Here is a 27,980-nt window from a genome sequence, read left to right as displayed (position 1 = left end):
TCTGGATCATTACATATAGAATCAGGAAGGCTGCTGTTCTGATTAAAAACAACAGAGAACTGACCAGCAGTGGATGGGTTAAAAATACCACCGCTCTGAGCAACAGCAGGAGGATTAACTTTAGTACAAGGAAGGGAAACCTCAAACAAGACAGGCTTATGGTCCAGCCATACAGCATCACAGACCTCTAAGTTAAAGACCAGTAAACCGCGAGTTAAAACAAGATCCCATATTTTTGTGTAGGCACAGACACAGGTTTTGCGAGTGTACACTAAAAGAGAGTAAACTCTAGCACACAAAAAATAGCCTAAATAGCACAAACAAACACAACAGGATCAGGGCTAGATGGCAAGCCAAACACATTGGTGCCATCTTGGGCACAGGACCAAGATACTTGATAGCCATCACGTGGGAACGGCAAAGCTAGACTGTGTACAAAGGGAGGAAATTCAAGATAGAAAGTGGGCCATACAATAAGACAACATCCTCTTGGAGCAAAGGAAACTAAAAGTCAGTGCTTTGAAATGTTCTGGTCAAAACCATGACCTGAAGGGTTCTGGACGAGCTGCCCATGTCAGGAAAACACCAGCATGGCAGAATCGAATGTGTTCCTCTAGGCTGGTGACTAGGACTGGTCAATATAAATGTTTAGTTGCATTTACTGCTGCACAAAGTGGTAAATCAAATATTTAAATAATTGATCATTGCCTCAATTATTTAAAAAAAAAATCCACATTTAGTTAGTTTTCCTTAATATACTCTGAAAACTTGCAGAAAATGAAAAAGAAAACCCACAAAAACATACGAGGTTGTTTTATGATGTATTTATAGGGGACTCTGAAAACTTCCAGAGCTGTAACAAAACATTTCCAGCAGAGGTACAGTTGGAGGTTTAAACACTGGCATGGAAAATGTGAACATGATGATATGCTGCATACAACAGTTTTCTCATGGCAATTTCAAATTATTCTAAATTCCAAGTACTAGGTGAAATTGTTGTGTTACATTTTTCTTTCTTGTCAAGAACGTCTCTTCATAACAACCCTGCTCTGAAGCATGGCCATATTCATATGATTGAGAAACAAACGCCATGACCTGAGATCATTTCTAATGATCCAATGACATGCGATACTTATCTTATCACTGCTTGTCAAGTAGAGAAGAAAAGGTCTAGCAACAACCTGTTATCTACATCAAAACAAAATCAGATCGCCGTTTGCTTTCGTGGTGTGCAAGGCAAGATGTGTCTTGTTCGGGGGAAAAAAAGAAAAAAAGAACCTAGTGGACTGTGTTGTAGAGTTTAATGGGAGCAGATACCAGCAAAGGCTCCTTAACAATACCTTTTGGCCATTTGACTGATAAGAGAATCCGAATAGTCCTTTTTGCTCCCCACACAAGTGCTAATGAGGTATAAAGACAGGCTGAAACACAAACATTTGTAATCAGATTTGCATTTCAAAAGTCTCACAGAGCTTTTAGAGCAATTTGAGGAGCGTGTCTCTCATTGAATGCAATCCTTATCACTAACTGCATTTAGGGAAGAATGGATGCTAAGGATTTAGATTTATTTATGTAGGACAGACCTTTAGACATACAAGTAAATTACCCATTGAATCAGTCAAAAAAAAAAGCAGAGCAGTAGTAAATAATCAGGAAACAGATGTTTTGTGTGTGTTGTGTGTGCATGTGAATGCGTTGTTATTGTTATTGGACTCTAACCCTCCACGTTGGATGCTGGCACTGTCAGTAGGGGCAAGATAAGAGGGATAAGACCAGGCGTTATACAGTTACAACAACAGGGGTGGGGGGGTTCAATAAATGCAAAATATGTCAAATTTCATGACAATGTAAAATCCTAAATTCTTTGAATCGAAGGGATTAACTTCTTAGTCTCTTGGATTACATTGGTCAGCTTTTTTTTCAGTTTTGCTGTTGATATATGTAATGTGTAGTTTTAATGGCAAGCACTGAGAAGAACAAAAGTGCCTCTGGAAAAACTAGAAGCCGAAACTCTTGCAGAAGCCAGGACATGTTAAGACATTGGAGTCAAAATACTTTTTGCCTCCTGGGGGAAAAAAAGAAAGAAAGAAAAAGCAAACACATGCATGAACAGACACACACACACACACACACACACACTACTGTTTCTTGTGACCCCGTGTGGTCCCTCCATCTATCTGTGCATCACTCAAACACATGGAAGAATTCACTGTTGTGTGCTTTCAGAACCACTTCTCATCATACTTTGTCATAGTTTGTGTTGAAACAAGATGAGATTTCTTTCTAGAGTTTCACTTTGTGTAAAAGAGAGAAGTCGATTCAAAAGTTAGCCAGATGAATAATTTCCAGATTTTTGTATTTATTTCAGATAACTTAGTGAAATTACAAAAGGGTCACAGTTTCAAACTTCACAACACAATAAAAATGGAATATTTACATTTTTGATAAGTGCAGGGATTTGTTTTAATATGTTTGCACTTATCCATAAATAATGCGGTGGAGGGTGGGGTGCAAACACAATATTGTTTACAGTACAAGACAGATATTCAATTATTGTATTTCTTCAAAACAGAGGTAGACCAGCAAGTCCGGTATCTTTGAAAATGATATAGTAGATGGAGGGTGACTTAGTTTGTGTTGACAAAGGACTGGTAGAGGGACATGAGTTGGGCCTGGAGGTCTTGGGCATAGGGGTCAAGCTTTTCCTTAAGGTCTTCTGCATAAGGGGCAACCATTTGTTTCACCAGGTGTGCTCTGTGAGTGAGCGCTACATGGACTTTTTCAGTCATAGGGGCAACACGTTTTTGGAAGTCCCGCAGGTGCTGGTCCACTTTCTGCTTCAGGTCATCTGTGTAGGGACCCAGTTGAGACTGCAGATCCTTTACACTCTGCTCCAAGCTGGTCTTTAGCTCCTCACTCTTCTGCATCAGGGTGGTCCTTAGGGCTTCAGAGTCCAGGGAATCTGCATAAGTAACCAACTCTTGCTTGAGCTGCTCCACTCTCTGATGAACCTGGGTCTGCATGTTCTCAGTGTAGGGCTGGAGCTTCTCCTTGACTGTGTTTAGTTCCTGCGTGACACGTTCTCTCAACACATCAGCCTCTGTGGTAACTTTGGTGATCAGGTCCTGGGCTGCAGGCTGAAGCTGTTCCTGGAGGGTGACTGCATACTTGCTGGCTAAGTCAGCGCTTTCTGTCAGCCGGGCACTAGAGGACAGATAGTGATTGCCAGATCATCAGTGGCTTGAATGACCCCATAACAGTCATGAGGCATATGCCCATCATAGGGCCAGTCATGCTAGTGCAGTGTGTCAAAGAACTTACTTGACTTCTTGTCCAATTGGAGAGTTTCTTATCATCTGGAGTGTATCATCAGCTGTCTGTGTGGCCTTGGCAATGTAATCCCAGAAAACATCGGTCAGCACTTCCAACTGTGGCTTGGGAGCATCAGCATAGAAAAGGTTGGCATGGCAGCCTGTTGGATGGAAACACGTGTGGTGTGAGAACAGTACAGATGTTCAGTTAATTATTGCCATTGCCATTAGCGTTTTCAGTGAGAAAAAGGTTTTGTCATTCATCCAAGTGACTTCTTTAGTCTCTGTGAGAGACTCATCCAACTGACTGACACTTGGATTCTTTCAGTGAAAATGCTACATCCAGATGAACAGAATTACATTTTTGGGATATAATTAAGAAGCTTGGAAATTACCAGAGAGCGCTGCGACGACTAGTACCATAAACACCTTCATGACTGCAACTAGCTGAAAAACAATAACAGTCTGATTAAGTTTTAAGTAGTCTTAAAAAGGTCCTAACTTTTAGATTTGCCTCTTAAAATACTGTTTAAAATGTAGTGAGATTCTTACCTGCTTTGGGCTTGTGTATCTCTTGAGGTTTAGTGTATGTGTGTTGGAACAGTGCTTCCGTGTATATATACTGATGTCAGATGACAGTAATAGTTAAGAGCACAAAGTCCAGAAGTCCTTGCCGTGTTGTAACACCACTCCCCCCCCCCTGCTTCTACTGTTTCTTCTGGTTACTATTGTGGTAGCACTTCTGGATTTTAGTATTCTCCTAATGTGAATCCATTTATCACTCAACAATAAATCTTGTATTAGTTCTTCTCTCACCCCTCTCTATAAAGTCTTTAGGGTATCATCGGCTTATTAACTGCCCACATTGCTGTTCAGCAGTACCAGCCTCTAGATAACTTCAGATAACTTTGGTATGCTAAGATTAGTGGACTTTGTATGAGGGTCAGTGTGACTTAAGTAGTATGAGATGCTTAAATGGTTTCTTAAATTGAAAACTGTGGTTTAAAAAGACCTCAAAATAATCATGTATAATAAGATTTTCTTTCACTTCTACTGAACACTTCATAGGTACATTATTTTTTAGCTACTGACATAGTGGTACCTTATTCCTTTGATTGGCATAGATACTAGGGCATGTTAAGTTATTAAAAGAAACTGTTAGAAGAAAGAGTAAGTAAATGTTATTTCCAACTCTCTGGAATGACTTAAAATTTTCATCGTAACAACAAGCAATCATTAAGGGTGGAAGCATATCTGACATATTTACATGAAGCACGCAAAAAGCAATTTTCTGTAAATAAGACCTGTCTATGAGATGTATGCATAATGTTGTACATCATGAATTGTGCAAAATGAATTGACCTGCAGGAGTATTGAAAAACAGTAAGGTTTAAAAAGAGAAATGTACTGCTTTTAGTGTCAAAAACAGGTAGAAACAGTTTGATATTTGAATTCCCTAATGGAATATTAAGGTAGAGGTTAATAATCTACATTCAGTTACAATACAATATGCCAAATGTCACTATCCATAGTAAAAATGTTTTATTTTCTATAGCTTAGAAAAGTAAGTGACACCTGTGAAAGTAACTATTCTCCCACAGGTAGTTTCAGTTGATGCTGATATTGTTTATATTGTTGGTAAGACCTGAGCCCTTTATATCAGGCAGGGACAGCTCAGTAGGTAGAGTGGTGGCCCCATGATCAGAAGGTCAGTGGTTTGAATCCACTGAATGGCTAACCTGAGGTACCCCTGAGCACACACTGCTCCCCGGGCGCTTAATGGCTGCCCACTGCTTCACAGCGTGAATGGGTTAAATGCAGAGAGGAATTTCCCCATTGGGATCAATAAAGTATACTTTCTTTCTATTACTATTATATGACTTCTCTGTGCAGACTTCTAGGTCTGCACAGATAAGACCTAGAAGACAATGACATAGGTATCACCAACAAATCACAATATACTGTTTAAGTAGCTGTTATACGTTCACCAGTAGTTTTATTGGTTATCCAATTTCTAGTACTAGATTGGATTCTATTGTACCTACAGAACTGTCTTAATTCCTCATGGCATATATTCAACTGCTGGAAACATTCCTCTGAGATTCTGGTCCATACTGACATGAAAGCATCACACAGTTTCTCCAGATTTGTTGGTTGTGCTTCCATGATGCAAATCTCATGTTTGACCATTTTCAAAAATTGATCTATTGGATTTTTGGACGGAAACGTTAATTTGTACTTTTGTCGGACAATTTTTTCAGCTTTATAAATAGTCAAACTGCACTCACAGTACTTTATAGAGGTACCATTTTCAAAAAAAAAAAAATTTCTGGTAAAATTGAGATTCAAGTTTCATACACATACACTTGAGAAAAAGAGAAGAACAACAGGGAAAAATGAAATAATTAATACTCGGGACTCCAAAGTGGTTTCTGGCAATTGGACTATGGCATGTCTGACGTGAAACAGCAGCTACTTTGGCCCTCACAAGCTGACAGTGCTCAAGTCTGCTAACCTTTGGTCAGACTTACACATAGGCCTGCTGAACACTGCCCTGACACAGAAGCAGTGTTGCTGGCAAAATGTAAAACTAAGAGAGACAATAAAATACCTACTGTACACGTAATCAAGTAGGACAACAAAGACATTAAAGCAATAGACTCTATCTGTCTTGGCAGAGAGTTATCACTGACTTGGAAAAAACCTATCAGCTAAGTGATTACAGACTAGCCTGTGTGGGTCGGTTGAGGTTAGACTTATGGATTTTGTATCACTCTAACAGTGGTCAATCATCAAAATACAGCATTCGAGTAGTTTTTAAATTTAAGACAATAGGTGTTCTTGTTTTTTTCTTGTTTTTTAATGGACAACTCACATATGATGACTAATGTGTACTTGTGTATATTGGGGTATACGCTCAGTGTGTATTCGTGTCAAAGAGGCGTGCTGCATGGATTATCTGGCACAAGATGTCAGCAAAGATAGCTGAGTGAGGCAAGGTGACAGCAAAGCACTAATGTTTGGACTTTGTGATCATTGCTGTCTGCCTTGCTATATAAGCCTCAGTTCCTCACCAGTTTAATACAAGCACTACCAAGTGGACTTACAGATACACTAACAAACTCAGGTAAGATGGAGAGCTAAAAGAATCTTTCTTTGACTGTTAACTGTGTTGTTAACATGCTGTGGTAACTAACTGGTCTTTTCTTGTTACAGTGTCTAAGAGCCATGAAGGTCCTTGCTGTGCTCGTCCTAGCTGTTTTCACTGGTGAGTATAAGAAAAATCATTATTCTACTATAAATTTTGGCTCATGAGAACATATATACATAATTAGCAACTATTCCGCTCAAGATAAAGAAAAAAGTTGGTGATCAGTGAATATGACCTGTATAAATGTCAAATCCCAGTGAATATACAAAGCTGAAATATCTGCACTACTCTGAATTTATTCATGTCTCCATTAAACAGGCTGCAATGCCAACCTTTTTTATGCTGATGCACCCAAGCCACAGCTGGAGGTGGTGACTGATGCCTTCTGGGATTATGTTGCCAAAGCTACACAGACAGCTGAAGAAACCGTGAAGATGATTAGATCATCTCAGTTCGGACAGGATGTCAGGTAGATCATACAAAACTTGCTAATTATGTTAACAGACAACAAATTATAGTATTGCCTAAAATATTCAGGATAAGCTAGAAATATAACTGCGCTGCCTTGTATTCACTATCTTTTTTTTTTCTTCTTATTTTAATCTAGTGCCCGCCTGACAGAAAGTGTTGATGCTGCCAACAAGTATGCCGTCACCCTCCAGGAGCAGCTTCCACCTACAGCCCAGGACCTGATCACCAAAGTCACAACAGAGGCTGATGTGTTGAGAGATCGTGTGATCCAAGAGCTGAGCACAGTCAGAGAGAGGCTCGAGCCTTACACTGACAACATTCAGACACAGGTCCAGCAGAAGGTTGAGCAGCTCAAACAGGAGGTGGCCACCTACACAGATTCCCTGGACACTGAGGCCCTGAGGACCACCCTGACGCAGAAGAGCGAAGAGCTAAAGACCAGCCTGGAGCAGAGCATGAAAGACCTGCAGACTCAGCTTGGTCCCTACACTGATGACCTGAAGCAGAAGGTGGACCAGCATCTGCAAGACTTCAAGGAAAAAGTGGCCCCCTTAACTGAGCGGGTGCAGAGTCAGATTGCACAGAGAGCCCAGCAGGTGAAAGAAATGGCCACCCCCTACGTTGATGAGCTGAGGGAAAGGCTGGACCCATATGCTCAGGACCTCCAGTCTCGTCTCACCTCCCTTTATGAATCCTTTGTTAAAGCCAATTAAGTTAACATCCACCTCACATGAAACAGAAAAAAGTGCATCTAAAGTGCATCTAAAGAATTCCAAATACCAAGGACATGTTCCTGGTATCTGGAATTTAAAAAAAAATCAGATGTTGTTTGATATATTTACAGTTTTAAAAAAACAGTTGATACATACAAAAAATATGTGTTGGTCTGTGACCACAAACAGTTTTCATATGTTGTAGAAAATAAAGTGAAAGCAAAGCTATAATTTCTGAGCCTGTTGTCTTATTTGAGTCAAGGTGATGTTAGATAAGTGTGGGTACCTGGAAAATATATTTCTTTAAACTTTAACACAAGAAGTAACTAGACAAAATTAAAAAAAAGATTTGTATCATGACCTAAGAGATTTGCGGTTTGTTCATGTTAGTTGGCTTTAAAAGCACTTTTTTCAGGACTGGTGATTTGATGACTCGTTAGTAGCTATTATAGAAAGGTTTTCATGCTATAAAGTACATAGATCTGTATGAGGTTTTACGTGTAGATTTGGGCAACTTGGACAGCTGGAAGGAAGCTTGTACATTGTCATTTAGCAAAAATCACTGGTTAAGCTTTCTTGTTTGTTCAGTAGCTGCTTGCAAAGGTTTGGCCCACCGGCACACCCCTGTTAGATAAAATTGTGGGTATTGGACAGGGCATGTTCAGGTTTGTTTCTGCAAGTCTGGAAGTTCATAAACATCTCCAGTTCCCACTTTGTTTTCGCTTTTGTGCCTCCATCCCCGCTGCCAGATTGCTCCCACGCTGCCTTACCCAGTGGCAAACAACATTCCTCTGCTCTGCCCCAAGCTGTCACAGACTCTCCACAATGTTACTCTCCAAGATCAGCTAAAGTTTACAATATTATTCTTACTATTATTAAAACATAATATCTTGGTTTAAGAAAAACTGTATGACAGTGGAAGAAAAAATAGGAGAAAACAAAAAAATGTTTTGAGCTCCTGGCTCACTTTTAATTTTGTTCACTTTGACACAGAATTCGGTTGGGAAAAAAAATACAACATAGACAAAAAAAAGGCTGTGTCATTCTGAAAAGCACATGCTGGTACATTTCACACGAAGTGCTTTCAGAATTAAATATGAGGGGGGGTTAACCCCTCTCTGAAGAACTGCACTGGCAAATTGTTCAAAAGTGCAAGAATGACTTTTCTCAGTGTAAAGCTCCAAGAATTACTTCAATAACTCATTTATTTAATCAGTAGAGGTAATTAGTGATTGGCAGCATGAAAGTATGAAAATGTAATTATCTTTCTAGTGATAAATAAACAAATAAATAAATAAATCTATTTCCCAATAATATCAACTGACTTTGTTGGTGACCAAGGATGAACATGTTGCTGCATGATCTCTGTTGCTGGATCCACATATGAGGCTTTATTAATTTAACCTGAAACACTGAATGCAATGTTGGCTTACACTTTCACTCTCAGAAGTCTGCAGTGTAACTTTTGGTTATGGAAATTCTGCTGTTGCAAGCATTTGATTCGAGTCAGCATGCTACAGTCATGCCACTCCCCCTATCAGGGATTCAAACCGCAGATGTTGAGGTTGTGTGGGTTGTGTGGTTTTATAGCTTTTAACGTGAAAACAGGCATTAACTGCAGTAACCTCACTGACTCATCTAAACAGATGACTGCCTATTTAATGGAGTGAGATCATCCCAACCAAAAAGTCAAATTCCTTAAACTTTATTCAAGTGAACAACATTAGGGTTACTTTTGTTCAAACTGTCTGTTGCTGTGAAACAAAAAAGGAGAAGCCGTTACAGTAGGGATGACTGTGCCAGATGTTTTATTGTATTACCTCATAGTTCCTCTTGTTTCTCTCTCTTTCACTTCTCCGTCTGTCTTGTTGATCTTTGTCCTGATGGCATGGCAAAGTTAGGATGAGACTGAGTTCCTGCAGTCTGGCCACTTGTTACACGCATAGTCAAGATGGTCTATTTTTTTCTGCAAGAATAGTCACAAAGCCTCTTGTCTGTATTTGTAATCACCAAGATGAAAATAAGTCTTAGTAGCTAATGTTGGAGACTGTTGCATACAAACTGTTGAACATGCTCCTCATGGAAATAAGATCTCAAATGTTGCATGACAATGTTTTTGGTAGTAAGTTGTAATTACTTTGTGTTTGAACAAATGAACTGTAGTTGAACATACAGTATTTTAGCTTGTGACTCCTGCAGTGACATACACTATACCCGTTTTTGTCTTGGAATAAGGATCAAAAGGTCTTTATTTTAGCACAGCTGTACCTAAACCTTCTGAGTTTAACTGAAAAAAAGAAATAAATCCCAGTTTCATGACTTCTTTCTTCTCATTGTTCTCCCCTTTTAAGGAGAACAAAGGATTTTTCAAATACCTCTATACAGACTGACCTCTTTGGGTTATCATGTTGTAATGTTATCACTTAAACATGTTAATTACCTGACCAAACCCATTTGAACTTTGGCCCTAATTACAAAAGAGAAAAACCAAATGGGCTGACAACAAAAAAGACAAGGCCTGAAGGGCAAATGTCATTACACGTGGGCAAGAGTGAACTCATCCTGCAACTTGTTCGGCAGAAATATGTGAATTTTATCAAATGTAACAATAATAATTCACAGCCAATGCAACAACAAACCTTTAAAGCTTTTAAAGCAATGTAAATGCAGGAAAAATATGCACAATGTCCCATGACTGTTCTGTCCTGCTGCTAAACAAATATTTGGTGTTTAACAAGCAGGGGTAAGTAACTTCTTTCTACACCAAACTTCCTCTGACTTACACCAGTTTCAAAATCCTGGAAATTTTCAGAATACAATTGGTTGTGAAAGCCTTCAACATAAAACCCATGTTTTATTTTTTTCCTCTGTCACATCTGTATAATTTAGATCTTTTGCTCAATATGTTCACTTTGTTCATTGGATTTATTACCTGTAATCCTTCTTTTGTACAGCGGGCATGTTGAGGGTTACCTAATGTGTCCCCGAGTCTGAACATGCTCATCATGTTGGGGTAACGCCTTCTGGCACTTACTAGATATTTGTTTTATTTTATGTCTGCACGGAAAAAAAAAGATTTAGAAACTAGAAAGTGGAAAATACATGGAGGTGCATATGATATGCAAACAGTAAAACCACTCATACTATATTCAGTTGAATGTGAGAGCAGGATTGTCATGCAAATGTGCCATGTGTTTGGGGGTTGCATGTCTATATGGGGTGAAAAGGTGAGGTGTCAATACTGTCTGTGTATTTAGATTGAAATGCATCTGTGAAAGGCTGCTTTACATCCTGGAGCCGAAACATGAGGATTTGTATTCAGGGAGCACATGGTGATAACATCAAAGAAAACATGCAAAGTTGTGAACAGCCTCCTAAGTTATTCAAGCATCTGTAACAAACCTACAATGAGCACTGGGGGAGGGGAACTATTTGCCAAATGGCAAAACTGCAATAAAAAGGTTAGAAAAAAGAAAAACATACAAGTGATTTGCGAAATAAACTCCGATGACGCTATCTAAAACTTGTGTTTCTGCATGCTCACAAACGGTTTAATTGTTTTGGCAACTATTCAAAACAATTAAAAACGTATGAGTAATAGATTATGTAGGTTATGGCTTTATTTCTATTTCATTTTGCACTAATAATCTATACGTCAATAAGGGCATTAAATCTCTGACGGAGAAATTTTTACTCTAAAGTTTTTAGTTTTTATTTCATCAGATACTGCTTTTGCTAATAAATCTAAGAATAAAAACGTGAAAACTGAATAATGTGACGAATATTTGTCGTTGCGTTGAACGTGGAACTTTTACCCCGTTTGTTCTCGTGACAACCAGATTGCTCAATCTCCCCTCCAACAAAGCACACCGTTTAGGTTTCGGTGGCACGTTAGGCAGAAGAAAACATGATTATCTGCAGACAAATCAACATCATCATCACCATCGCGCGAGCGTGCCCGCGCGATCGTTTTCTGCGCAACACGCGCAGAGACAGCCTCCCAGGGCTATAAAAAACCCCAGTCACCAACTAAAGAGCACAGAGGAATCTCAACCTCACAGGTGAGTGAAAGACGATAGAAAGAACGGAGAAACACGCTGTCCTCTTTTGTTTGATGCCAAGTCTTAGAAATTATGAAGTTTCACTTTAGTTATTGGCTGAGTTTACTTTTGCACATATGTGTTAAACGTAAAACTCGCGTTGTTTTTTTTGTTTTTGTTTTTTTTTTTATTTCCAGTCCATATCGTAGTTTATAAAAACACAGTAAATAGTGTGGAAGATGCAAATGTAAATGTTATTGTATTGCTGATTTTCTGAGCGTCCCTTATGCTTTTCATAGGTGTATCTGAGTGTCTAACAACCATGAAGGCTGTAGCCCTGATCCTTGCTCTGGCAGTCATCACTGGTAGGTGGATTTACTTGCTGGTTTAGTATTTATCAGTCACACTTTATTATATTTGAGTTACTTTATTTATCCATGCTTTCTATGTGTGCCCATTATAGGCTGCAATGGCCGTGCTGTTCGCCAGGCTGAAGCCACTAAAAATCCATGGGAGGAAAGTGTGGATCGCTTCTGGGAGTACATTGCCAAGCTGGGCCAAAATGCTGATGGAGTTGTGGAGAACCTCAAGGCCTCTCAGCTCAGCAGGGAGTTAGAGTAAGTGAAGCTGAGCAATTAATCAGTACTTTCCTTTGTTTTTTCTTGCACTGAACTTACATTGATTAGTGTTTCTTGTTCTTCTGCTTCTAGCACTCTGATCACTGACACCATGGCAGAGCTTGAAACATACAAAAATAACATTCAGACCAAGCTGGTTCCCTACACTGAGACCTCCACTGCCCAGCTTTCTCAAGACGTTCAGCTTCTGATCAACAGACTGCAGAAGGACATGCTGGATGCCAAAGAGCGCGGCACTGAGTATCACAGTGAGCTCCAGGCTGTGGTGGACCATAACACTGGTGATCTCGAAAGCCGCATGAACAACTTCATCCATAAACTGCAGAAGCGCCTCAATAAGGACATTGAGGAGATTCGCAAGTAAGTTGGGCAGAAACTTTTAGAATTCTCTCTTGCGTTTAGAAATATAAACTTTAATCGAACCATTCCTTTCTTATTTTAGCACTGTGGCCACCTACATAGGTGAGATCCAGTCCCGTGCCTCCCAGAACCTGGATACAGTGAAGGAGCATGTTGAGCCCTATGTCCAGCAGGCCAATGACAACACCAATAAGAAGCTGAGTGACATCACTGCTATGTTGCAGACACAGGCTGAGGGCCTGGGTCAGCAGCTGGAGACCCAGGCTGAGGGCATCAGGACCCAGCTGGAGGCCACTGCAGAGGAACTGCGCACCTCAGTTCAGGGGAAGATTGAAGAGATGACAGAATTGTTCTCCCCCTATGCCACCAAGATCCGTGAGCAGTTTGAGGAGATTGTAGACAAGATCAAGGAGTCAACCACTGCCTAAAGAGAGACTCTGAAAGTGGTAGATGGTTGGTGAAATGGCTACACTGCTGATTTCTTTACACCCAGGTAAAATGAGAAAAGGAGAAAGTTGCTGATGATCTTTACACTGAGTGTTCTAGTGTTCAGGATATGGGGGTTGAATAGAGAGACAAGGGAGGATAAGGTGCAGAACAGTCAGCAGGTGTGTTCTTCCTTCTGCACAGTCACCCTTTCTTATTTTCTCATTGACTCCCTTAATCAGTGAACACAAGCACCACAGTCAATAACAACCTTTCTTATGCAAAAAGACAACAATTATTTGTAATATCCTTTGCTTTTCTACTTTGAATTAACTGTTATATCCGTCTATTCCCACAAGTTTTTGTATTCAATTTCTACATTTTGTTTGGTTATTACCGCAGAGTTTCAGCTTGAGCTTGAGATTTCATCCCGTTATCCTCCGATGCACATAACAACAATGTCTTTCATTTCAATAAATGCAGTGAACAACGATCTCGTTTCTTCTAGAAGTGATACCGAACCATCAAAAATGAGTCCTGTTTATTGTTGTTTCTGTGTTGCACTTCACAGAGAAATGGATCGTAAAATTACTTGATGCAAATAATCAGTGAGTAAAATGTAACACCTGTCTGTACTTCACAAGTGTGGTTAACATGTTGTATGCCCACCATGCTGCTCTCTGTAAGTGCACTTTCTTTAACTGCAGTGTGCTGAACAGTGCTGAGTAAATAAAGAACCTAGAAAAAATAGTTCCTTTCACTGTTTTTCTTATCAAACATTAATGAGCAATCTATTATTTAACTTTGGGTTCAGTTACACCTGATGAGTGGAAACAGCTGATGCTGTTGGTGACTATTTTAAATAATTACATTACTGCTTTATAATGTAGATGAGATGCAATTAATGCTTGGAAACTGGATTATTTTGCATAATGATGCTATGGCATTATAAAGTATAACATGTCTAAAATCATCTATAAAAGAATAGCGGTCTTGATGGCTTTTACTAGTAAGAGTATCAAGCCATTTAAAAAACGTAGCGCCCCTGTGCTGCTGTCACATTGTTACATTTGGCAGTGGTTACATAAGACCATGTGAGTATTTATATAATGGCTTATATAAAGCAGGGGTTAGCACTGTTGCCTCATGTTAAAAAGGTTCTGGGTTCAACGACCAGCTGGGTCATACTGTGTTGCTTTTCCTTGTGGTTAAGTTTCTTCTGGGTGCTTCAGTTTCCTCCCACAGTGGAAAAACATGCTTATTAGGTTACTTGACTAATCTAAATTGCTCATTGGTGGAACGCATAAAACATGATGACTTATATGTCTCTACTTGTCCATTTTGTGATTGACAGGTGACTTCTTCCTGGTGTAAAAGTGTTAAAAGGGATGGGTTCAGTTCCAAATCCCCCCACCTACATCCTCCATAGCAATCATAATGGATAAGTGCAATAACAAGAACATTTGAAATTAAAGCCAGGCTCGCTGTCTGTTCCCCTACTCCACCATAAGCATCAGGATTCTTTTGGTTTGCCTTCCTTGTTCAGCCACCCCCTTACATCCCTTAGTTTACCCTTTTCTAGTCCAAACTTGTTAAAATCTCCCTTGAGATTCCTTTCTCTTGATCCCAGCAGGCATTTGGGAACATTCTGTGCCACAGATTAAATTACCATTGAGGTGATGGTTATCTTGCCTAAAATTTATTTTATAAGTAAACCACCACCAATATAGAATAAGAGACTTTGACATATATAGAAAACTGCTTATTTTTCCCATCTTTCCCCGTATTTTGTCCAAAACTTTTTTCAACTAGTGGTTTTAGTAGTGTAAGAGGATTTTAAGAACAAAATTATGTTTTTTAACTTTAGTTCAAAGGCACCATTCACAGGAAAAAAGGTGGCTTTGGCTGTCATATGCTGGAAATGGTCCTTTAAATGAAAAAGGGTAAAAATGGCTGTTTAAACGCAGCATGATTTTCTCTTTGAAGTTTGAGCCCGAGGCCAGTAGGGGACACCATTTGTCCCCTGTTCAGATTTTCTTCTCCACTTGAATCCAGGAAACACAAAGATGCAGCTGTGTTTTCTTTATTGGGAGAATAAGTAAACTATACGTGCCACATAAAGAAACATAAACGGTGCTTTGAGAGCACACATTTTTGAGGATTAAGTTTCTGCAGTCGAGACACAAAATGACTTTAAAAATTTCACATTATTTGATAAAAATACAAATTATTGTTAATACAACCTGAAATTAAAAGCAATACAAGAATAGAGAAACACAATAAAAGGACTCTTGATCAGAAGTATAAGACTTGTCCATGTTCCTGCCACACCAAACGTTGGATTCTAATGGAAAAACTTTGATAACACTCTACTTACTTTCCTTGACTTTCTACTTTACTTTTTTTTTTTCAAAATAATCATCAGTTCTCTCTGATACAGAAAGTTATATCTATTTTATTCTATGTTTTTTTTCCCTGAATTGACTAGATTTAATCAGTTTCTTTTCTCTTCAAAACATGTTTACCCTTTCTACCAGTGCTAAAGGGCATTGAAGAGTGACTAATGATATGACTACGTGTTTATCCTCGGTGAAATCACTTCTTTCAGGAACCAGGGTTTATTTGGAACAGACAAGTGAAACTCCTACAGTACACAGTCAACTGTGTTAAAGGATCAGTCATGGATGGTAAAAACAGGAAAACCACAAGCATCCTGCTACCTCAGCAATTCTGCTCTGTCTGCACTCTAAGTGCTAAGAATTAAAGGAAAAGAAGAAGAAGGGAAAAAAACAGCTATTTAGCAGGTGCTATCTAGCCCATGACTGCTAGTAACCCCAAAAACATCCCTGCAGAGATTTTACCTCCTTTTAAAAACCCCACTCTTCTCACCATCCTTTTCACCTTCTTCAGAGCTGGCACACAACATCAGTCACCACAGGGGCCTTGGCCAAACACAAAAACAGCCCTCCTGTAAGCTTGTTATTCCAAATTGTGAGCACACAAGACATGCACTTTCACGCCCTATGCCTCCTACAATTATTCAAGAGGAGTTTCTGTGCACGCAAGCTAGCTCAAGCTCATAAATAAGCCCACCAGCCACTCCATTACAAAAGAGATGGAGATGCTGAGGCATGTTAAGTCGTATTTAAGTCAATTAGACCAGTCATCATAGCAGTAACACCTTATGGGCCAAGTCATCAGCAACAAATGGACATTGGCCTTTTGCATCAGACTGCTTGCTGTGAAAACAAAATGTTAAGCAATGAGGTCTTTGAATTGGTAGATGCAGACTTCCTGGCTCTAACTCGGCTCATAATAGGGATTACTGCAGTTCATTCAACTGTACTGTTTTTCCGGTGCAAACTGACAAATTGGAGCATGTATAGTTTTGTCCACTTACTCCTCTTATAAGCAAGGGGAGGTTTGTATAAGACAGATATGAAAAGAAGAACTTTATCTGCTGCTTTTGACTTTCTAAAACCAAACAAATAACAAATGATGTCATGTTACATCAATGTTAATGTTCATTAGGGTTGAGCTATTATGACACTATCCGTAGGAGTAGAGGTGGAAAAAAAGTTGCTGAACAGTTATTTAATGATAGCAGTTAAGGTTTGCTCCAACCTCTAAAATATTATGTAATATGCAAGAAAAGAAAGAAAAAAGGACATTTCAGAGAAAGTTTGTGTTAAAAAACGTGCACCATGTATCAAAAGCAGGCAGATTTAACCAGTATTCATTGCAGTCTAGTCACCCCACATTAAAAAGTATTAAAGGCAAAGTGTTTGATACAATTAAACCTTTAGCCAGAGCTTCAGGTCCAAAGGAGGTTCCAAATGGTCAGTTGGTGATGATTATATCACTATTGAACTATTGTTCTTCTACATCATATCTCACCTTATCTACTAAGCTGCTGTTTCTGCCATGAATGCACATATCTTCATATCCTTGTGATTTGATTTTTTCAAAAGTATATATACACATACTTATATTGTCTTTATGCTTTTCAATGTCTCTCATGCTTTTTTTCTGAGTACTACCTGTAAATAATAATTACACATAATACATCACTTCATGACTGTAATATAGAGTCTCTCTCTCTCTCTCTTTCTCTCTCTCTTCCTCGTTCTCTCTCTTTTATCACCATGGTGGATATCACACAATCTTGCTGCATAATGAATTTGAGCACGTCTCTATTACAATCAACATATCTTCATGTAACTCATGTGCTGGTCAATAAAAGGGGCAGAGACGACTCAAGGTCACCACTCGTACGTGTTGTCTGGTGTTTGCGTCACTCTCCTAAAACCAAGCGCTTATAAAGAGGGACGCACATAGGCTTTTAAAGGCACTTGATTTTTTTCTCTTCTAAGACAAAAAACAGGTATGTATATTTTTTTAATTTATATATATATATATATATATATATATATATATGCACTTTAGTAGACAAAGAGCATGAAATAATTCAAAACCTTTGTTTGTTTGTTTGTGTTTTGCGTGTGTGTGTCTGTGGTTCTTTTTGTTTTGTTTTGTTTTCTTTAATAAAAATATCATGACCAAATGTGCTTTATCGGTAAAATGGTCAGTTTTTTAAACTCAAAGTAGAGAAATAACGGACGAAAAGTAAAAGGAGCTGTCCAGTCACCTTGGTGCTGACATGCAGAGGCGCAATTTTTAAAGAAAGATAAACGTTAACTGTTTTCCACTTTCATTAGTGATCCTCAGCAAATGTGTGAAAAAAGACAAAAATCTGTCCCTTTTATATTCTCAGTCATTTACAGCAAAAATGAGACTGTACCTTGCAGTTGCCGTGCTGATGCTGGCTTTTGTGGCATACACAGGTAGGCTACTTGGCCTTAAACATATCCTGTTCCAGTCATACTGTTCTTATTTCACATGATGCAAATTTCCCTCTCTTTGAATATGCCTCCATCTACAGAGGCCCAAGACGATTCCAGCTTTACGGACAAATTTGACAGGTTTGGTCAGAAATTGACTGAAATTGGCCAGTCCCTCGCTGAAAAAACTAAGACTGCCTTCGATGATATGCACAACAGCGAATTTGGAACCAGCACCAGGTACTCTAACATACAGGGAATAAGAAGATTTATTCATATAGGCACACACACAATTCAACGTCATCTAACTCGTGTTTATTTTGCCCAGGAACTGGTTCTCAGATGCCTTTGAGAAGATGAAAGCCAAATTCGGGGAAATGAGTCAGTAGAAAAGCGGACAGGAACCTGTCGCTAGCCAGCAACCAGCCTAAGATACTCACTCTGCTCGTGGGTGGCCGATATTTCACATGTCATGTTGCTCTACACAGACTAAATAATTATGTTACCTGTAAAGAGTGTAATCTTTTTTTTTTTTTTGAAAAGTGCAATAAATAAATTGCAAATATTTTAAAACATAAATTGTGGGTGATCCTCAATTTGTGGCCATGCAAAGCAAGAAAACATGACATGACATGTGTGTGTGTGAGTGTGTGTGTGTGTGTGTGTGTATGTATTGTTGTATTCACTAATTAAAAGAGTTCATGATTGTACTGTGGCATGATAGCAGTAGCATCTTGTAGGTCAAGTCAACAGCAACAAATGGACATTGGCCTTTTGCATCAGACGGCTTGCTGTGAAAACAAAATGTTGAGAAATTAGTCTTTGACTTCCTGGCTCTAACTCAGGTCACAGTTACTATAGGTTATTGTTGTAGTTCATTCTCCTTTTTTCATTGCAACTATCTGACAAAATGGACCACATAAAGTTTTGCCCACTTACTCCTCTTTTAAATGAGGACAGGAATGTTTAAACCGCAAAGAAGGAATAAAAGTCTAAAGAAGGTAGGATGTGAAAAAAAGGGAAACAAGACAAAAAGGACAGTTTGAGCAAAGGAAACAAAAAAACATTCACGTCTGTTAGATAAACTGCTCAGCATTGTAGTAAGCACTCAGTTAATTTAAAAGCAATCATCTAACATGTAAGTAATGGCGATTGCATATTTCAGCAGAATTATTTTTTTTCCCATTAAAGTTTTACTGTTGCTGATGCATAAAAATAAAACTTACTTTCCCCTTTTATTAAGTATGTGTGTGATACAATGAGACTTTTAAGTAAAAAAAAAAATTTATACAATTGCAAATGTTTTTAAGTCAGACTTCTCAATTCTTGAATCAATGAACAACAGAAGTTACAATAATGCAAACAAACAAACAAAAAAATATTTTCAGATACAGTCTGATCTTAACAATTTACATAATCTTTACAAAGACAAATTTTTATTCAGTATTCAGTGCAGTCTAGTCATTAATTATTAAAAAGCAGTAAATCACTTTTTCTTTTTACACAGTTTGAAATCTTGGCCACCACTCCAGATTTTAAGGAGCTCCCAAATAGCTTGCGTCAATTGTTAATAATTATATCACTACTAAAATATGTTATTTTACGTAATGAACGGATCCCTTAGTAAAGTACATATCTAAATATACTCAATATACAATTTAAATTTGATAAATATTTCTGTTTTTTTAATCAATGCATACATTAGAATACATTTCATTACAATTAATGTCGTTCAGAAAGTGCTGTAACTAAGTTCATAGATTTAATTCCTCCACTGTTGCCATGTGCCAACACAAGCTACCCAAACACATATTCCCAAAGACATTGATTATTTTATTAGTACAGTTACATCCTTGCTGCATATGACCCTGGATACTCTGGATACTCCTCTGAAAAAGAAAACCTAAAATCAGAAGTAAAATCAGAAGTACTTGTAAAGCTAGACCATCTTTCTGCTTGTCACTGATTGAAGACAATAAGGACAACCTTGGGTTTTTTGTTGTTAGGCTGACAAAAAGTCATAGCTCTGTTTAGCTAATGATCAATAAAGCCAGTAGTTAATTCCTCTAATGACTTCACGAATTCCCACATAAATACAATCCTAAAACTATTAGAAACATGGATTTAAGATCTTAGTTTTGTTTGGCTTTTCTCTTTATTATTGTTGGCTTTACCTTACAAGATAAAATATCTACAGCCAACAACTGTTGAGATTTTTTGACATACTTATGACTATCACTTGTAAATGATAATTAAACAAGTAGTGGTTTTTGAATTCTAATCTAAGAGTTATTTTTCAGCACACAGTCTTGCTGAATAAAATTGAGCTTGTCTCTATCCAGCATTCTGCATTTTGCATTCTTTGTCTAACATTTAGATTTGTGTGATGATCTGAAACATCTAAATGTGACAAACATAGAAAGAAATAGGACATCGGGAAGGGGCAAACACTTTTTCCACACTACTGTAACTACATCAGTGCTGACCACTAAAGTGGGCAGAGACGCCTCAAGGTCACCACTTGTCCATGTTGCATGGTGTTTGGGTCACCCTCCTGAAACGCAGCGTGCTTACAAAGTGAGATGCACATAGATTTTTTTAAAGACACTTCTAAGATTGAAAACAGGTATGTTTTTCATTTTTATGACTAATACTGATTTATTTTTATTAAAACTGATTTTGATTGATGATTGATTGGTTATTTATTTCAACATGTGAACAATTTACAGGTACATTTAGAAAAGAAAATAAGAGAGGAAAAAAATACTATACAAAATACATACAAAAAAACGTTCTGATTAATTTACATGCTGAAAGGGAGTGGGAAGAAGTAAACACTTATTTAATCCCACCCCTTTGACATAAATTATGAAGCTGATTTTATTATTAAAGCTGAAAGCTTTTTAATTTATGTATTAGTTTATTAAAACTTTATATACTGGCATGGAGACTTGCAGGTCAATGATGAAGAGAATGAGCTTTTCTCAGGAAACTAATGTACTCCAAACATCAACTTTTGGTTTGTTTGTTTGTTTGTTTGCTTTACAATTATTCATATAGTAAACTTTGATATTTTAAAACTCAAAGTAAACATACACAGGTAGGCCACTCTTGGCTTTAAACATATCCTGTCTCAGGCGTTCCTTTCTTTGCACTCCTTGTAAATTTTCCTCTCTGTGATTATCAGATTATCACCTCCATCTGCAGAGGCTTTTCCAGTTAAAAGTTAAGAAATATCAATTTGGTTTGATTGAAAGTAGAAAAGATGACAAGATCCTATCACTAGCCTGCAGCTAGCCCTTCACCAACAAGATGCTCACTCTCACGCATGAAGGCTGATATTTCAGATAACATGTTGCTCTGCACACATAAGTCTGTAATCTTTGAAGATTTTTTTTTCAAGTTTTATTTTTTTAAGTTATCCTCAGTTTTTAACCATACAATAATAATAACAATGTATATTTTATTGATCCATGTGGGGAAATTCCTCTATGCATTTAACCCATTCACTCAGTGAAGCAGTGGGCAGCCATTGGGCACCCGGGGAGCAGTGTGTAGGACGGTACCTCAGGGTAGCCGATTAGTGCATTTGATCCACCGATCTTCCGATTATGGGACCACCACTCAACTGAGCTATCCTTGCCCTAGGAAATTCTGTAATAAATTTAAGCACTAATTAAACGCTTCCTGTCTATTACAGAAGACCATCCATATGCTTTGCACACCTTTGGATTGAAGTTTTTAAACTCTCACTTGTTGCTTAAACTCCATGGAAAATCAATAACAACCTGAGAGGTGTGATTCATTTTAACAGATGAAATTATTTATTCTTCTTCTTCTTCTTCTTCTTCTTATTATTATTATTATTATTATTATTACATTTTTAAAAATTTATTAGCAATTAAAACTTAAATCAAATAGCAATTTGTACGTATGATTTACAAATTAAATTGATTTCAGAGTTGTGATTTATTGCTCAGATTTACATACAAGCGGCAGAAATTAGCTTTTTCCAAAGGTTGGCTGTCCCCTCCATTAGTGATTGGGTAAGGATCTCTACCTCATTAGGGAGTGGATTCCGAGCTGCTACTCCTCCACATTAAAAGGAGTTGGTTGGGGTGTTTCGGGCATCTGACAAGAATTCCCCTTGGGTGCCTCCTGGGTGAGGTGTTCTGGGCATGTCCCACCGGCAGGAGGCCCCGGAGCCGACCCAGGACACGCTGGAGATTGTATCTTTTGGCTGGTCTGGGAACTGAGAACATTGTTCCTTGGTACTCCCCTGGACAAGCAAGGGAAAAGGGAGGGCTGGGCTTCTCTGCTTAGGCTGCTGCCCCCGGATAAGGAGAAGAAAATGGATGGATGGATGGATGGATACATAGATGGATTATTGCTCACACTCTATTTATTTTCCATCCATCTATCCATTCACTTCCGCTTATCCTTTTCAGGGTCGCGGGGGGCACTGGAACCTATCCCAGCTGTCATAGGGCGAGAGGCGGGGTACACCCTGGACAGTTCGCCAGTCTTTCACAGGGTAACACAGAGACAGACAACCAGCCACGCTCACATTCACTCCCGCATTCACACCTATGGGCAATTTGGATTAATCAATTAACCGAACCCCACAAACTGCATGTCTTTGGACGGTGGGAGGATGCCGGAGTACCCGGAGGGAACCCAAGCAAACACAAGGAGAACATGCAAACTCCACACAGAAAGACCCCGGCCTGAGGGTGGAATTGAACTCAGGACCTTCTTGCTGTGCAGCAACAGTGCTAACCACCGTGCCCTGTTTATTTTAAATAAAATAAACTATCTAAAATATATCTCAATCAAGTGCCAGAGACTGTCAACTTGATTAAAATAAATAAATAGATAAATGAAAAAAAACTGGTTGGAGTATCAAGTGACTAAAGGCAATATTGTTTTGATACATCATTTCAAAGTGTCTGCTCAGATTATTTTTGTTTTTTATAGAAACACATAACTACGCTATTCCAATTTTGTCCATTCTAAAAACAACAAAAGGTCTGTGAACCACCTTTGAAGTACTTCCAGAATCCAGGCCTAAACACTGTTATATGAACTTCTTTAATTACCTACCATTAACATATGTGGAATGTCTAACTAAATTTGGAGAATTATGTATTTGTCTACCAATGGCCACTAAAAATCTGACTAGTTTTTTCAAATACTACCAAGTAACATCTAATAGATATTAATCCATTTGTGTCAGTAATTTGAAGCAAAGGTCAAGTGCCAACATGGCTTTGTGCATTTCACAACACCTGGGATAAAGCCACTGTTTATGATGAGTTAATAATCAGCAAGTTGTTCCAGTTCATTGATTTCTGTTTCCCTGAAGAGAACAACCTGACAGAGGTCAGCTGCTGGTGCAGACATGGGCACGCAATTGATATCACCTGTTTGAAATTGTTGTGAAATTAGTTTCACTTTAAGGTAATGTCAGGTAAAGTTTCAAAGCTTTAATGTTCTTGAAGGTGAGATCTTTTGCAACGCTGTTTATACATCACTTTTATCTTGGTGTACCTTATGAACAGGCATTTTCTGCATTGTAATAGTTTTTCTTCTGTTTTTTTGCTAAGTTGCAGCCTTTTCAGGGACACACATACACAATGTTTTCTTTGTACTGTCCAGATGTTTAACATAAGGCAGTTTAAAGACAAGGGCAACAGAATTTTGATCCAGCATATTTAGACAGCTGCAAGACCAGGTTTGTGAGTACAGTGCTCTTATGAAACATAATCTGAACATTAGTGCTGAGCTGTTTCCATATGGAAGAGCAGACTCTGAGGACTGAAAAACAAAATCAATTTTATGGTGGACTCTGCCCACAGAAATGCTTCGCTTAGCTGAAAATGTTTGTCTATCTGAACCTTTTGCTCCAGATTTTTACTTAAAATCTGTGGTGCTGTAAGACAGACTTTGACTTCTCTGTAAATACAGCGCATATCAACGTCTGCCAAAAATAGAGATACCTAAACCAAAGTGTATTTGCTCAGTGGTGGAACTCAGCTTTGGTTGATAAGTAAAAGATCCCAAGAGTTTGGGACTTTATTTTAAAAAATTAGATTTTACTAACATTCATATTGTAACACAGTGATACTTAACATGAAAGACAAATCACAACACATTGTAAATGGTAGATCTGTGTTAAATGGATTAAACCAATTTTTCCCAAACAAGTAAAAGTTCCATCTTTCAAAAAGGTATAAAACTAACTACCTCAACTAAAACTTAACTCAAATGTCTTTGAATGCCCTGTCAGATGTGAGTGTTTTTTTTTTTAGCTAAGACAACAAAACTTTTCAAAGTCAAATTAGGGAGAAAATAAAACCATAATAAGACTTGTTGATTTGCTACCGGTGAATCAAAGAAAAAAAAAAACCTGATGAATGATCATCCGATCAGGACCAATGTTCACATTGCCAAGGTTACCAAATACAAATAAAGTGGCTAGATAACATTTGGTTCATTTAACTCCTGCTGACCAGAGCCAGAGGAAATGGTAAAATATATTCTTTTGATCATGGTAGTTTTAATGACAATGCACAAACTGACAAATTTTATTTTGAAATCTGTGTTTTTCTTGTAGCTGTCAAAGACAAAGAACCAGTATGTTTTGATATAATCTGCTGAGAACTTTGTTGTTTTTGCATCCAATGTGAACTGCATATGGACTGTGCGGACAAAGAGTTCTGTTATATTAATAACAATATCATGAAGTGTTATGATGTATGTTTTTTTTTTAAATTCTCCATGACAGCCCCATACGAAAGCACTTCTTTTCAGTCTTTTCTTACTAATGCAAGGTATGACTTTATACTATCTTCAGTATTGATTCTGTCATTTCTGATCACGTTTTGTTTTGTTCTAATTGACTGACAAGCATCTTTCTTTGCAGCATGTGGGCCACTTCTGGCCCAAATAGAGCCCACAAAAGAACCTGACTCACCAGGACTGCTGCAGAAGCTGGCAGAGAGGGTCAGGTATTTCAGAAAAAAAAAACCCTGTTGACCACTGAATGCAGTTCATTCATAAGTTCAGACTAGAACTCTTTGTAAATGATCAGTAAATTATCAGAATTGTTAAAATATTTAGTTTGATTTCACTTATTTGTGTATTATATGTACTTTGCTGCTTTTATCTCATAGGGCAGCCAAAAATAAAATCCTGGCGCTTGGGGCACTAACACAAGGCTTTGCTGGTGCTTATTATGAAGACCACATTCAACCGGTGACTGACAGCTATGTTGAATGGGCCTCTGATGTCAAAAGCTCAGTGTGGGAGAGGATTCAGACTACCATCGGCCACTACACACCGTTTAACACAACTCAAGTTGATTAACTCACTCAACTGAGTAAATCAGTATTCTTACTAAACGTCATGGCTTCACTGCTGAAGTGATCATAATTTAATGTTTATCATTAGGCTTGTACTAATGTATGATGCATAAAAAAATCAAATGAGTTGTTAATAAATATCCGTACAACATATCTGTTTGCCTCTGCTGCAGGTTTTAGAGTTTTTGTATTTGTTTGGTTGTTATTAAACAAAGAGCACACCAACTGAATCCGATTAACCAACATTTTGGTTTTAATCGAAGCTGAAAAGCTTGTCTTCTTGATTACGTGAGTACAAGTCACACACAGGTGCATTAATCGACAAGTAAAACAAATCTCAAGCATTAAATGGATGCATGTGGATATGTGAAAAATAAGGTTCAAAAGAAAAAGAAAACAGTGAGATGAAGATATACAGAGGAGAAACCTTTTTAAAACACTATTGAAAAGAGAACTGATCACATTGCTGGCAGGGTATTAGGGTGAAAGGTGAGGGCAGGATGCCCAGCAGCCATTGCTCAGTACAATGCGTTGGGGCAGGTTCTGAATGTTTGACCTGTTGACCATTTGACACCAATATCTGAGTACACACTATAAAATCTGCTGTTAAAAAAGTGCTGATTATCAAGAGCCGATACAGTTAACATTATCTTTTGTCATAACAGATACAGACACACGAGCTGCTTTAGTTTTTTCTATAAAATGAGGTGTAATTGTTATGACATTCTGCAAACATGCAACTTCCACAGTGCCACAGTGCATCCTGCCATATGGATAAGGATAAACGTACATTTCAGAAAGATTACATAACAAGTAAGCCATATTTCCACATTCTGTATTAGAATGTCACATACACTGGACTTTGTGTAGGTGTATGTGTGTGTGTGTTTTTGTGTGTGTGTGTGTGCGCGTGTGTGTGTATGCTCATCAGATGACGTTTGTTTGCAGTCCCCCCCTATATCTTCCTGTCCAGATGTGCGCTCTGAGTTACAGACAACTCGGTTTGAGAGAAGACTGTCACTTCTCGGATCTGTGCATCCAGCGCAACAGCAGGTAATCCCTTTTTCTTCCTGCAGCTGCCCTTGCAGCTTCTCTTCTGCAACTACAGAGTAGATTTCACTAAAACAGCTTTTCGTGAAATATTTAGGAAATGCAGTTTTGCTTTAAATGTTAGCAATTTAATCACCTTGTTCATGATCTTAAGTTGATAAAATATGAAAACAATTCAATAAGTTGAAATGTGAATTTCATTTGCTTTTTCTTCTTTTGTCTTTCAGAAATGAATGCAAAATATGTTTTTGCACTGATCTTGGTGCTGCAGGGTAAGTCACCCTGTAAACCTTAAATGTTCTGTAACAGTTAAGTTAAATTGAGTTTGATGTGACTGTTTTTAATGATGTTTGATTGGCCCAGTCTAACATGCTTTTATTGCACTCAGGGATTTAATGAACACTGCGTCATGGATGAATATTGCATGTATTTATATGTAGCTGACATGCAACACAAGTGCTTAATTTTATAATATAGTGAGCTGCTGTAGCAGAAAAATTTCAAATGTAAATACTGACCAAGGAACTCTGATACTGAGAGTGAGGTGCCAAGATATGTGGGACAGTTTTTATTTGGCTTTTAAATAAAAATTTACACACTAACCCCCAAACAGTTTTGTGAAATTTCCCAGTGCAACGATTAATCTTTTTTGTTGTCTCTTTTTAACATGTGTATACACCAGTAATTATTGAATTTACTTGCAACTGTTTTAATAGTACTAGTTCTCATCTCTCTCCTAAAAATCTCAACTCTGTTGCCTTCCAGTCTCTATGAGCCTGTGTGCACTTCCCGTACCATCGCCAGAAATGGTTGAGTTATATAACACCCACAAAGCCACATTCATGAAGAGACTGATGAATTTTTACAACAAGGTGCACGCTGCTGCCACTCCCGTTGTGGAGGGCTTACGTGACAATGAGCGTTCACAGGATGTCAGGGAATTTGCTGAAAATCTGCAGAGCAAGCCTGAGTACCAAGCCTTTGTGAAAGTTGCCTCGTAAGTTTTCACCTATAACTATCCTAGTAACGCTTAATGTTTCACAGGCGGCTCCAAAAGAAAATAAACCTTTGTAAGCTGCTAATGTCATTACTTGAAACATAATTTGCTATTAGATGCTACTTAATTAACGTTTAGATTTCACAATTTCAGCACAAACACATACAGACAGTTTTTATGGTTTTGTTGATTTATTTGGTAAATTCTTTAATCATGGATACTTTTAAAATCATCCATTTTTCCTCTTTTCATCAGTGCTATCGGTCAGGAAGCAATTCCCTTAGTGGACAAGGCTCGTACAGCAGCACTGGGTGTCTATGAACACTACCTGCGGCCCCACATTGGCATCACCCTGGGCAGGGGCATTGACCACGCTAAATCAGTCCTGGACGAAGTCCTGCCCGCTGAGTAAAGAAGACCAACTGGAGCAAACTGCCTCTCAGCAGCCCTTGTTAGATGATAGGTCATAGTAACTACACCGGAGAAGAAGAATACAAATACTATTCTTTGCCTCTTTTAAATCAAAATACTTGTCCAATCATGCAGAGTTAAAACCATGAAAAACATGTCAACACCACATATGCAAATTGTGCATGTACAGTATTTTATGTTTGAAAC

General features: G+C 38.2%; 4 protein-coding genes across 4 annotated transcripts; 3 read left to right on the top strand and 1 right to left on the bottom strand.

Moving 5' to 3' along the window:
* Positions 1-2,490: 2,490 nt before the first annotated feature.
* Positions 2,491-3,919, bottom strand: LOC102195121 (apolipoprotein A-IV-like). Its single transcript, XM_005736153.1, has 4 exons — positions 3,864-3,919; positions 3,707-3,758; positions 3,322-3,472; positions 2,491-3,204 (listed from the first exon to the last, which is right to left on the bottom strand). Exons 2-4 carry the CDS (start codon positions 3,744-3,746, stop codon positions 2,628-2,630), a joined length of 768 nt encoding a protein of 255 aa, XP_005736210.1. The 5' UTR covers positions 3,747-3,758; positions 3,864-3,919; the 3' UTR covers positions 2,491-2,627.
* Positions 3,920-6,371: 2,452 nt separating this feature from the next.
* apoa4b.2 (apolipoprotein A-IV b, tandem duplicate 2) lies at positions 6,372-7,743 on the top strand. The gene is made up of 4 exons (XM_005736152.1): positions 6,372-6,438; positions 6,528-6,579; positions 6,781-6,931; positions 7,070-7,743. Exons 2-4 carry the CDS (start codon positions 6,540-6,542, stop codon positions 7,644-7,646), a joined length of 768 nt encoding a protein of 255 aa, XP_005736209.1. The 5' UTR covers positions 6,372-6,438; positions 6,528-6,539; the 3' UTR covers positions 7,647-7,743.
* A 3,878-nt stretch (positions 7,744-11,621) lies between these two features.
* Positions 11,622-13,860, top strand: apoeb (apolipoprotein Eb). The gene is made up of 5 exons (XM_005736151.1): positions 11,622-11,707; positions 11,986-12,051; positions 12,150-12,303; positions 12,397-12,684; positions 12,767-13,860. Exons 2-5 carry the CDS (start codon positions 12,009-12,011, stop codon positions 13,110-13,112), a joined length of 831 nt encoding a protein of 276 aa, XP_005736208.1. The 5' UTR covers positions 11,622-11,707; positions 11,986-12,008; the 3' UTR covers positions 13,113-13,860.
* A 3,449-nt stretch (positions 13,861-17,309) lies between these two features.
* On the top strand, positions 17,310-18,519 carry apoc1 (apolipoprotein C-I). The gene is made up of 4 exons (XM_005736150.2): positions 17,310-17,494; positions 17,885-17,954; positions 18,053-18,191; positions 18,280-18,519. Exons 2-4 carry the CDS (start codon positions 17,900-17,902, stop codon positions 18,338-18,340), a joined length of 255 nt encoding a protein of 84 aa, XP_005736207.1. The 5' UTR covers positions 17,310-17,494; positions 17,885-17,899; the 3' UTR covers positions 18,341-18,519.
* The last annotated feature ends 9,461 nt before the right edge of the window (positions 18,520-27,980 follow it).

The sequence above is a fragment of the Pundamilia nyererei genome, unplaced genomic scaffold, assembly GCF_000239375.1.
Source record: "Pundamilia nyererei isolate P.nyererei 1_Seehausen unplaced genomic scaffold, PunNye1.0 scaffold00067, whole genome shotgun sequence".
In the NCBI taxonomy this organism is placed as follows: domain Eukaryota; kingdom Metazoa; phylum Chordata; class Actinopteri; order Cichliformes; family Cichlidae; genus Pundamilia; species Pundamilia nyererei.
The sequence above is the reverse complement of the archived record's forward strand: the minus strand, read 5'-3'. Positions and strand labels throughout refer to the sequence as shown.

Excerpts from the sequence above, each read along its gene's own strand:
- apoa4b.2 (XM_005736152.1), top strand. The coding sequence starts at position 6,540 with ATGAAGGTCCTTGCTGTGCTCGTCCTAGCTGTTTTCACTG. Across the intron at positions 6,580-6,780 it reads CGTCCTAGCTGTTTTCACTG|GCTGCAATGCCAACCTTTTT; the intron begins GTGAGTATAAGA and ends TCCATTAAACAG. Across the intron at positions 6,932-7,069 it reads CAGTTCGGACAGGATGTCAG|TGCCCGCCTGACAGAAAGTG; the intron begins GTAGATCATACA and ends ATTTTAATCTAG.
- apoc1 (XM_005736150.2), top strand. The coding sequence starts at position 17,900 with ATGAGACTGTACCTTGCAGTTGCCGTGCTGATGCTGGCTTTTGTGGCA. Across the intron at positions 17,955-18,052 it reads GGCTTTTGTGGCATACACAG|AGGCCCAAGACGATTCCAGC; the intron begins GTAGGCTACTTG and ends CTCCATCTACAG. Across the intron at positions 18,192-18,279 it reads GAATTTGGAACCAGCACCAG|GAACTGGTTCTCAGATGCCT; the intron begins GTACTCTAACAT and ends TATTTTGCCCAG.
- LOC102195121 (XM_005736153.1), bottom strand. The coding sequence starts at position 3,746 with ATGAAGGTGTTTATGGTACTAGTCGTCGCAGCGCTCTCTG. Across the intron at positions 3,473-3,706 it reads AGTCGTCGCAGCGCTCTCTG|GCTGCCATGCCAACCTTTTC; the intron begins GTAATTTCCAAG and ends TCCATCCAACAG. Across the intron at positions 3,205-3,321 it reads CCAATTGGACAAGAAGTCAA|TGCCCGGCTGACAGAAAGCG; the intron begins GTAAGTTCTTTG and ends TCTGTCCTCTAG.
- apoeb (XM_005736151.1), top strand. The coding sequence starts at position 12,009 with ATGAAGGCTGTAGCCCTGATCCTTGCTCTGGCAGTCATCACTG. Across the intron at positions 12,052-12,149 it reads TGCTCTGGCAGTCATCACTG|GCTGCAATGGCCGTGCTGTT; the intron begins GTAGGTGGATTT and ends TGCCCATTATAG. Across the intron at positions 12,304-12,396 it reads CAGCTCAGCAGGGAGTTAGA|CACTCTGATCACTGACACCA; the intron begins GTAAGTGAAGCT and ends TTCTGCTTCTAG.